Below are 11,547 nucleotides of genomic sequence, written 5' to 3' on the forward strand. Positions count from 1 at the left end.
ATATATATATATATATATATATATATATATATATATATATATATATATATATATATATATATATAAAATGTATGTATGTATGTATGTATGTATGTATGTATGTAATGACATGTTCTGACAGCATCCACATATAAATCCACATTTAAAGTAGCATTAAGCAAAATCTGCCACTGACACATCCGCTTAAAGCCCAGGCAACAGAGCAGTCTCAAAGCTTCTTGCTATATATAGATCTGCAAAGAGTTTTGAGTTTAAGGGGTTTAAAATCTTAAATCGTACATTTGTTCCCCTGCCACGTTCAGTTTTACTTGGGCATGATTCAGTTCCATTTTTGTTCCCTTAGGATCCGCTTATGTCTGCAGCCAGGCAAAAACCACTGAGCATGCAGTCATGTCATGCTTTGCCCACCCTAAATTCATCCTCACTCCCATGAACCTCCCTGTCAATCCAATCATTTGAAACATTCACTAAAAACAAAGTTAATCTACCTTTATGCTGCTGAAAAATACCAAAACTAGTACAATTCATTTGTTGTCAACTTGTATTTTATTCCTAAACTGGTGTAATCAAAAGTTGCATCCTTAGTCTTGCATTAGCCCAAGAGACTTGAACAAGTAGGTGTAATATTTTACAGATATTACTGCATCATTCAGAGTTGCAGAAAAATGGTGTCAAGCTTTCATTCAGCCTCTATCCTTGTGTAGGATATACAAAAAAACAGATGTCTTCATTTAATTTCTCATTCATTCAGTGTCATCATTATCTGTCATTAGCAGTAAGTTGCAATTATGCTCTGTGCAGAAGTGAAAGATCAATTTTTTTTTATTTCATTATTGATCGGAAGGCAAATTAACAGAACTGCTAGGCTTAATGAAGAGGTCGACAGAGTACCTATCAGACTTATTGTGTTTAACAATAATTACATCCTAATTACATCCTGGTAACCTTGTCAATAAAATCAAAGCTGACAAAGCTCCTTTGGGCTCTATATCAAAACCCTGGAATATGAACACCTGCTTTTCGGAGAGTAAAATATAGGCATTAGGCAACCAATAACAATTTAAAATTAATTTCAAGGCTGTGAAACATTGACGTCATGTGTGAAATTGAACAAAATTACAGATAGGAGGGCTTATTTCAGGTGATGATTTTGCCCCTAACAGGCAGATGGTTTTAATTACTGGCCATCTAAATTACTTTCAGCTATTAGTCCTGCTGTCCTTTTGAAGAGCTTTTACTTTATTACATACTGCAATAAAATATAGTTTCATTTCCTCATGATCATATCTTTGAACAAAAATTGTAATGACACAAAGTGGTAAGAGGGATTAAAGGTCAAGCAGCACATATCCAGAAAATCAAAGAATCTTTCCCCAAGCAGGACTGTAAGAGCTAGACTTGTAAAAGGTTTGACTTGTATCTTTGTGAGTACACGTTCTGTGTACAACCCACAGGAGATGTGATGCTCATCCTGGTGCAGCCTGTAGGAGAATACAGGGCAAATACCTCTAATTTAAAGGCTATGTCACAGACAGCTCTCTCCAATATCTTCCCAATTCCTCATCCTGACAGGCAGCTCACCCTCAGTAACAAGAGGCTTCAGGGAAATTATATCGCTTCACTGCTGAAGCTGCTGCCATTCCTATGTTTGTTTTCATGACAGTGTTGTGTTTGCAGACCTCACTTACTTCTTTTATGCTTATGCTTTTTCCCTCTTAAACTGCTTTGCCAGTTGCATTCTTTTTACTGGCTCCAAAAAGGGTTCCTAAAGTTTTAGAAAAAACTGCCATGATTAAAGAAGTGAACAAGAAGCAATAACATTTATAAGATCAGAGAAATTCTTCAAAGACTTCTTTTTAATGATCGCTGAGCCTTCTGGGCTATGTGACATGAGTCTCTTGAGAGCTGTAATGTAGCCTTCACTAGCCTTCATCCAAAACACTTTAGAACTGATGCTTAACATTTCCTGCACATTTATATGCATGTGAGACCTAGAGAAAGAATGTAATGGAAAAAGTGCTCAGCTGTATGTTATTCTATTTAAGGACTTATTTGCCGAGATCCATGACAATGTGATTGTGTGTGTGTGTGTGTGTGTGTGTGTGTGTGTGTGTGTGTGTGTGTGTGTGTGTGTGGACAGGACAAAGACCATACACTGTGTGGGAGAGTGCAGTTCTCATTATTCCCCAACCCTTTTCTTCTCCATTCAGTCAAGAAGCTCTTAATATTGTTTTCAGTCAAATATTCAGATTTCTTCCATGAATCTGTCTCACATATCTCGCTGGTTCTAATGCCCTCATCCAGCTGCTCCCTGTGTGTGGGTGTCTGTCTCCACTCCTTTTCTTGAGATACATATTGCACCAGTGGAGATGGAACAAGATGTCTACAGTCAGAATAAAAGGCCTCTGACTCAGCAGAGAAAACAGATGGCCATGGAGGTGGAGATCATAATGGGTATTTAGCCCCTTTTGTTTTGGTATCAACTAAGGCCGCTAGCTAAAATAGCGGCACAAAATTAGGGTTTACTTTCTATAATCAAGTTCTGTTTCAATGAGAAGAATTTCTGATTCTGTATCAACAGTTTTTTTTACTGCTCTAAAACTAAATGTAGTGCATTTAGTTCATGAGGTACAGTATTTTGCAGAAGACTTAGGTACATTCAAAGAAATGTGGTAAAGCACAGATGCCTTTAAAAAATAATGAAATTAAATGTTTCAACACACAAAAAGTACTATAAAGAGCAGTAAACAGTAATAAAATAAACAAAGTTAATATTTAGTGTGACCCTTTGCTTAAAAAAACTATCAAGTAGTCTCAGGTACACTTTGTGCAGTTTTATAAGGAAATTGGTTGGTATGTTTTACTCGGAGCATCTCGGAGAATCTTCCACAATTCATATGGAGACTTTGACTGCTGCACTTGCTTCTTTTTTGCATGTGTGTGAAAATCCCAAGATATCAGCAGTTTCTGAAATATTGTAACCAGCCCATATGGCACCAACAATCATGCCACAGTCAAGTCACTGAAATCATTGAGAACTTTTTCCCCATTCTGTTGATTGATGTGAACATTAGTTAAAGCTCTTGCATAAAAATCACTGCTCATTTTGTTTTTATGATTGGCTGATTGGATAATTGCACGAATGAGCAGGTGGTAGTGTATATTATCATTAATTTCATAATAAACTAGGTGCCAGAATCAATGAAGCAGCAAAAAACTCTTTACTTTCCCCAAACAACAACTTTAATAACAGCAAACTAGGAACAGAGCCCTACAGAAGATCTGTTAACTTACCCTACTAAGGATGGGTATCTTGCTAACTATTAGCCTGCTGGTTAAATAGTTTTTTCCCCCATAATGTAATAATAATGAAAAAAAGTGGTGCATTCATATATTCTAGATTCAATACACATACAGTGAAATATTTCAAGCCTTTTTTGATAGCAAATCTTGATGATATTGGCTTACAGATCATGCAAATCAAAAATCCAGTATCTGAAAATATTAGAATAAACAATTTATAATACAGAAATGACGACCTGAGTGGAGCTCTAATCAGCTAATTAACTCAAAACACATGCAAACGTTTCCTGAGCCTTTAATCTCTCAGTCTGGTTCAGTGAATGTACTTTTCCACAATATTCTATTTTTTAAAAAATGCACATGTAGCTGGTAGTTATAAAAACATATTCAAATCAACTTCTATTTAAAGTTCATTACATCTTGCACCCACAATGTAATCAAGAACTACAGTTAATAGCTGAGGAAATGGTAACATAGCTATTTAACAACAACAACAACAACAACGACAACAACGACAACAGGAACCAGAACCAAAACAGGAAAAAAAAACAAAAACAGGAGATAAAAAATTAACAATAATGAGAAAAATTTCATAGTGGAGATTACAGACTAACAATAAAAAACAGAAATAATAAAAGAGCAATTAATGACATAAGCCATCCAAAGAATTGCAACATAGCTAACTAATTGCAAACCCCTTCTTAGAACAGATATTCCAATACTAGTTATCTAGCACTAGCTACTCAGAAAAACACATTGTATTCGATTATTTTTTTTTTATTAATTATATATATTGCAAGAGAGTCAAAACAGCAGTAACAACTGCAGCATTGATTTTTTTATGCAGTTATACTGTTCACAATATGTAGCCTTGCAAAAAAAAAGTTTTGCACTCTATTTAAAATGTAGTATATATTATTTATATTAATTATAGCTACCTGGAAACTCTGCTGTGGTTAAGATACTGTATATTTCCAGGATCATTGCTGAAGTGTACCCTAATGAAGACGTTTTATTTGGTTATTAACCCCAATCTTAAACTTACCTCATTTCCTAATGCTCCAGCAAGCCAGAAAACAAATAAATCACATCCAGTGCTTTGGGCTGTGGCATTTTTACTTTTACTGAGATTTATTTTTTCTTTTCAGTTATTACTGAGATTTATCATACCAGCATCAATAATGTTACCCAAAATGCTGCTAACCCTAACCCAAATGTATAATTGATTCACTAACAGGATTTTATTAGCTCTAAAGAGTAAACAAAAAGTAAAGAAATAAAATCTGAATTGCCAGGCGTTTCTATTCTTTCCATAGATCATTTAAGGTACTTTCTGGGATGGTGGGGTAAAAGTAATAATTTTTATAATTTTTTACTTTTTTAATTCAGTGGTAAAGATGGCTGTGGCATGTTGGTGCAGTGGTGGCATTGTCCCACAGCTCCAGGGTCTCTGGGTCAATTCTCAGCTTCTGTGTAGACTTTTTATGCATGTTCTCCCCACTATCTCCCACCTGCCAAAACATATCAGTAGGTGGACAGGCTACTTTAAATTGCCCTTAGGTGTGAATGAGCATCTGAATATGAATATATATATATATATATATATATATATATATATATATATATATATATATATATAAATAAATATACACACATCTGTTTGTGTGTGTGTGTTACCCTGCAATGGACTGGTGTCTGATGCACGGTGTGTTCCTGCCTTGCACTAAGGGTTCCCAGGATAGGCTTCAGATCCACCATGACCTTGACCAGCATAAAGCGGTTACTGAAAATGACGTAAAGAAAGTAAAGATGGTAAAGTATAGCTCTGGTTGGTTTGGATTATTGTGGACAATTTTAGTTACAATTTAGTCAAACCTCTCATAAGACAAGCATAGAAATTAGCTATAGCTGTAGTGTAAAGCACTTTTTTTAAATAGAGAAAGTGTGGGTTAGACAAACAACCAGGCCAGGTCCTTTAATAACTTGCCTTAATTCATTGAGATTCCCTCCATACTTGTTTCTCTACCATCTGGGAACACCTACACACATTCAGCCCCTGTGGCCCACTTGCTCCACCTTCATGAGCCTGTTCCATATTCAATGTAATCACCATAGACTATAAAAGGATTTCCCAGGTTAGTCATTCATGTTGAGGTCTTGCAATTTAATTTGATTGGGCTCCGTTGAGCTGTTTGCAGTCTCTGTTTAAATCCAGAGTTAAAATGTTTGCTCAGGATGTATTCAGCAACTTCTTCAAAGAAAGTCAGTTCTACCAGCCCATAAATAGTATTAAATTTCAGCAATGTTGTAGGAATGTTCATAAGTATTATATAAAAACATTTTCTCAACTCTCAGAAATTCATAGAGATTGCATTTCATATTGCACAGGAAGGGTACCGACTGCATGAAATATCACTTTAGCACAAAGAAATGATCTCAACTCCTACGCCAACATTTCATAATGGAAAAAACCCTCTGCTCTTTAATTACATGAAGCTGCTTATCATACATCATTCTGTGTTTTGTAATAAAATTTACTGCATGTCTTTATGACAGCACAAATGATGGGTTGCAGCTAAGCTTTAACAGCTGTGCCTGGCAATCAAATGTCATTCAGGAATACATTTATTCTACTTTACATGAAGTGTGACTCATACATTTAATCAGAAGGGCTCATATGTGTATTAATTTGTTACAACATAATTGTTCTTACTAGTCATAAATAAAACTGAGACATGTGCAACACTTTTCTCTAACACCTTCATTTAAATCCTTTAATTTAGTTTGTTAAAGAACTTTTCTGCTTCTCTGACTGAGATGCATCTGTTAGTGTGCATCTGCAGGTTTTAATTCTAGCCAAATAGGAGTCACATAGAATAGTTTTAAAGATTTAATTGATTAAACAAGTATAATCAGCATAACTCCTGCTTGGTTGGAACGAGGACCTGCAGCTACACTGGCCATTTGCAGGAAGGATTGATTATTGCTGATGGACTCAACAGTTGGTGTTTCTACCGAATTCCAGTGTAGTTTCAAAAATTCCGCATCCACTGACTCATGCATGGCCCAAACATCTCTGTAATACATTAAATTTAACATATTACTAAAACAAAAATAATCATATTAACAAATTGGTAGGCTTTAACACTTAATAACTGATTAATACAAAAGGAATACAAAAATGTATCCTTCTTTATTGATTTCCTCCTCCATTCTTGCTGTTGTCAAAAGGTTACAAAAGGAAGAAGGTTTGCAATCTCAGAATATGCTCAATAGGTTTTGAAGTGGAGAATCACCATTTTAATGGAGTAATTAATGTTACAAATTGAATATTCAATTAAACATGTTTAACTGCAATCATGATTTAGTATGAAATGGTTTCCCTTGGCTCACATTATTAGATTTGATAAATGTTTGCAATCACTTTAGCATCACCATCTTGAAAACTCTTTTTTTCTAATGAGCCAGTTGTCAGTTTTTAAAGATGCAGAGTATGATATTGATTACTCACTTTGCGTTAATGTATTAAAAAATGATCAATTAGCCACCATCAGCAAGGAATTTAAATTCCCCTTAATTCATGTTAAATATATCAAATCAGAAACTAAAACGGTTTTAGAAACTGCTGACTGAGGATGTGTTTAATATACACTAGACAAAGTTGGAAGGGACCTCTCTGCACCTTTGTCTGAGCTTTAAAGATAAAACACAAAAACACATAATATAGTCACTGTTTAGTTTTATGCCTACAAGATATGTAGCTTGTGTAACACCATCACTAATTAGTTAATACATTTTGGTCCATGCACTGTTAGGAACAGTGCAATAAGCTCCTTTAAATCAGGTGATAAAATGGTGGGTCTTAATGAAAATTGTCTAATAGAAACACTCATTAGGCCTATCCTTAACAACTACATTACTCAGACAAAAGCACAGAGACACTGTCACAGAGGTTTAAAGGTGATGAAAAAGACATTGATCAATCAAAACATCCATTTGTCTGGCATGGTGGCTTCATAAATAATAAATTGGAATGGAATGGGGCTCCATAATCATTTTAATACAAATGGTCTGAGCATTCAATTCCATGCTCCTATAAGAAGCAGATACTATAAAGTACTAGCAAAAATGTGTACACCTGCCATCTTACCTTTTGTGAGATGTACTTATGGTATTCACTTCTTATAGGAACTAGATGCTCAGTCCATTTGTACTAAAATACAGTACAGATATCAAATAGTAACCCAAAATCCTGTAGTGCAGTGGTTCTCAAAGTGGGGTGTGTGAAGCGTAGTCAGGGGGTCAGTGATTTATTTATTTAAATTTAGTTACAGTGATGAAAAACACAAGGCACAATTATCAAATGTGCACGATATGGCTAAAAGTTTGTGGACACCTGACCATCTCACCCATATGTGCTTTTTAAACATCTCATTCCAGATGTAGTTCCCCTTTGCTGTTATAATAACCTCCACTCTTCTGGGAGGGTTTTCCACAAGATTTTGGAGGAGGTCTGGGATGAAATCAGTCAGTGCGTTTACATGCAGTGCGTTTACATGGACAACAATAATCCACTCTCAACCCGATTAAGACCATACTTTGATTAAGAAACTACCATGTAAACAGCAATTTTTAATTACCTTAATCTAATTAAGGTCATACTCGAAGTAAGCAATAATCGAATTAAGACAGGTGGAGTACTCCTGTTTTAGTCGCATTATGGACGTGTATTACAGACATGTAAACACCTTAATCACATTATGAACGTCGTGTGAGAATTTTCATCGCATTTTGCGACAGGACACGATCACACATGGCAGTTTTACGGCGAACAAGAGAGTTCGGCTGCGTCCCAAACCGCATACTTGCCTGCTACAGGTCTGTAGTGGGGAAAAAATACATGTTATCTCGGCTACTATATAGACGGTAAGTACGCGGTTTGGCATACAGCCCACGGCTTCAAGCAGCTGTCTATTTGCACGTACAGCATGACAAATAATTAACTGCACTTAAAAGCTTTCATAAGGAAATTAAATAAAAACATCCAAAACTGTATACGGTACCATAACGAAGACGAACTGTATGTTGATAAGTGAAATTCTGGAGGGACGTCGAACGGCGTGGTGTGGTGACGTAGTGACGCAGGCTGTTAATCTAACTATGTTCTAGAACATGAAAAACAGGTACATGACAGGAATATTCTAAAAGCGACTCATGTAAACACCTTAATCACATTATTATCTTACTCAGAGTAAGGTCAATAATTAGATTACTGCTGTCCATGTAAACGTAGTCAGTGTTACAATTCATCTCAAAGGTGTTCAGTGGAGTTGAGGTCAGGGCTTTCAGTCCTGATGGGGTCCGTGGAATTTATTTTAGAGTAAAAGGTGTTCCCCAATACAAAAATGTCTGAGATCTCTTGCTTTAGTGCTGAGCTTCAGCCAGCAGCCTCTCGCTTTAGTCTCTCCAGAACCTCCTCTTGACTAATCGAAGCAATGACTTTAATGACTTTTTCTCTGGATTTACTGCCCTGTAATAATACAATGCAAAAAAGAATGAGATGAACCGATCAAGGAATACAGATATCCAGGCTTTTTTGCCACTTCAATGATGTATATGTACCTTATCCAGCGTGACTTCACTCTTCTTCAGCGCCAGCACTTTGCACAGATAGCGCACGAGCTCTGCGTTGGCCTCGCCGTCTGTAGGAGGTGCAGCAATAGCGACCCCCACCGCCTCCGAGCTAACATCTACACCCAAACACACTGTCATTAGACCTACAAGATAGGCAAGGTATGTTTGAACACGTACTAAAATATGATGGCAGAAACCCCAACCTGTGACAGCATTTTGCTTTGCTCCAGGCTTGGCGTGTATCGCTATTGCAAGTCCGCCGTCTTTATGCGTGGAAACTGGACCGGTCGGTGTTTCTGACTGCTTCTTCGTCGGCGTGGTTTTGCTCTGATTATGGGATATGAAGCAAAAAAGAGTAAACCATCCAAAAATCGAATAATCAATCTGAAATCACGTGAGCTCTTTTATCCGCAATGATGAAATCTGATCATTGAGACCGCATCCTGCCTTCAGACTAAAGATCTACAAGCAACGTTCACATTTAGTTATATATTTGCATGACATTACGCTGTGACACTAGATGTATCTATACATAACCACCTCGGCTCATGGAATCCTACCGTTTTTTCTTTCTTGGGCATGTTGTTTATAAGAGAATCTCCTCTGCCTGTAGACTTTACTGTAGCCGAAGAAGAACGGAGACTTCCCCTACAGCTACTTTCAGAGAGTGTAAATAACGTAATTCTCATAAATCCATGACGCAAACTTTGGAAATACATTAACTAAACTGTTCAAAAGCATGCAAAACATATAATAAACTACCGCACGGTACCAAAAAAATAAAAATAAACTAGCAAAATTCTGCTACCAGTAAACTTAAAGCTAACGCATTGCGCATGCGCTGAAAACGCTAGCTTTTTAGCGTCAACATTGCGCCACACGTACGCAGCAGCGTAAACTTCAATATAAACATCCTAATACAGGTGTTCTCAAACTTCTTTTCATTATTTAAAAAAAAAATCACGGAGCCCTTTAGGACATGTGATAAACCAAATAATCAAATATTAAACACATTATGTATGCACCATCGGATTTATTAGATTCATTACATTTTTATTCCTGAACTTTACATGAACAGAACCAAAACAAGTGTGTGCAAAAAAATAAACATCCCTTTTTCAGGAGACTGTATTATAAAGATAATTTACTGGAAATAAAAGCAGTTGAAAGGGTGTATTCTCCTGCCTTCCTCTCAGTGTTCCCAGGATAGTCTTTAGATCCACCGCGTCCCTGAACAGGATAAAGCTGTTACTTAAGATGAATGAACTAAATTAAATAATGTCGGTTGTATACAAATGGCAGTTAGATTCAATTAGAGATTTCTTATAGCTGTTTTAAGTCACAGAACTTTAGATTTGGAAATCTGAAAAAGTAAATTTGAAAAACGTCCAATAATTGTGACTGGTATAATGTTAAACCTGTTCAACTGAGGTAAGTATAACTATGACAATAGTCATTGTTAGTTGATTGTAACCTTTATCAACACCACATCATCGAAAAATAATTATTAGCGTTGCAGACCCCATGGCTATATGACCACTGTCCTTGAGAACCACTATCCTAATAAGACCAACACCAGTGTGAACTATTACTACATAATGATCTCTCTCTTAGGACCATGTCTGTTTAAGTAGCTGTATTAGTTCTGGTATTTAATTTAAAAAATAATGTAAATCCTTCATCTATTACTTCTGCTACTGCTACTTTTTCTTGCTCATTTTTCAAACTTTTATACATATTGGTCTCCTTTTCTATCTTAAGCCTTGTAACTAAATTTGAGATCCCTCCTAGTTCTTTAAATATGTGCTCTCCTGTCCCTCCTCCAGCCTATGCAGGAGTGACATAGTGCTTCAGACAATAAAACACTTTCACTCACCACACATAGTCTCAGCTCCAAAGAGTCTTCAACATATGAGCATGAGACGTGCTTTTTTCCCAGTCTAGCAACTTTAAACATCTGTTGCGGATGTGTATTGCAGAGTAATTTACAGACTAATCTATTCTTTAAAAAGTCCTAATGGAACAAATTTCAAGCCAAGAAGCAGATGACAATCCTTATCTGTGGTAAGGCTTTGTTTTTTTTATTTCTACTTTCCACTTTCTGCTTTCATACATTACTCAGCAACGTTTAGAATTTTAGTAGACTAATAAACCTAAGAATATCCACACATTCTTTTGCAGGAATAGCCTAAAACAAGGTCAAAACTTTAGAAAAACAGTAAAGAATATTTGTAATGAAGGGGAAGTTTTAAGTGGTGCTGAAAATTGATATCGTCAAGATGCTCAGTACTTATCCTTCATGACTGGACTTGTCTCACAACAGTCATCCACTCTGTAGTCTGTAATTTCATGTGTGTGGTTAACTTTTTAACCCATTAGTTTTCTTTCACAATGTCAACAGTAATGGCATTTTCTTCTATTATGTTGTTTACATGTGTAAGCAATGATGAAATTATCAGAGTATATGAATTTTGATTAATGTGACATTCATTTTCCAATATTAAATGACTCAAATAGCATTTGATGTATAATTATAAATGTTGTATTACTAGTTTTCAGAGAACACCATCTCTTCGTCGCAAATGGAGAAAACGCTATGGAGGTTTGGAT

At 36.0% G+C, this 11,547-nt stretch overlaps 2 protein-coding genes across 4 annotated transcripts in view; one reads left to right on the plus strand and one right to left on the minus strand.

Moving 5' to 3' along the window:
- Positions 1–6,455: 6,455 nt before the first annotated feature.
- c8h15orf40 (chromosome 8 C15orf40 homolog) lies at positions 6,456–9,755 on the minus strand. The gene is made up of 4 exons (XM_017475007.3): positions 9,498–9,755; positions 9,141–9,264; positions 8,926–9,053; positions 6,456–8,833 (listed from the first exon to the last, which is right to left on the minus strand). The coding sequence occupies exons 1-4, from the start codon at positions 9,654–9,656 to the stop codon at positions 8,741–8,743; spliced, it is 504 nt and encodes a 167-aa protein (XP_017330496.1). The 5' UTR covers positions 9,657–9,755; the 3' UTR covers positions 6,456–8,740.
- The window catches only part of glsl (glutaminase like), a 13,505-nt gene continuing 10,942 nt past the window's right edge, over positions 8,985–11,547 (plus strand). For 2 of the 3 annotated variants that reach the window (XM_017475001.3, XM_017475002.3), the window contains exons 1-2: positions 9,842–11,001; positions 11,490–11,547. The exon at positions 11,490–11,547 is cut by the window's right edge and continues 43 nt beyond it. In XM_017475001.3, the coding sequence (XP_017330490.1) occupies positions 10,955–11,001; positions 11,490–11,547 (105 nt within the window). In that variant the 5' untranslated portion in view covers positions 9,842–10,954. Of the gene's footprint in view, positions 9,097–9,841; positions 11,002–11,489 lie in introns of those variants that run through there. The other variant, XM_053682268.1, reaches the window with a different exon arrangement.

The sequence above is a fragment of the Ictalurus punctatus genome, chromosome 8 (genome assembly GCF_001660625.3).
Source record: "Ictalurus punctatus breed USDA103 chromosome 8, Coco_2.0, whole genome shotgun sequence".
Lineage (NCBI taxonomy): Eukaryota > Metazoa > Chordata > Actinopteri > Siluriformes > Ictaluridae > Ictalurus > Ictalurus punctatus.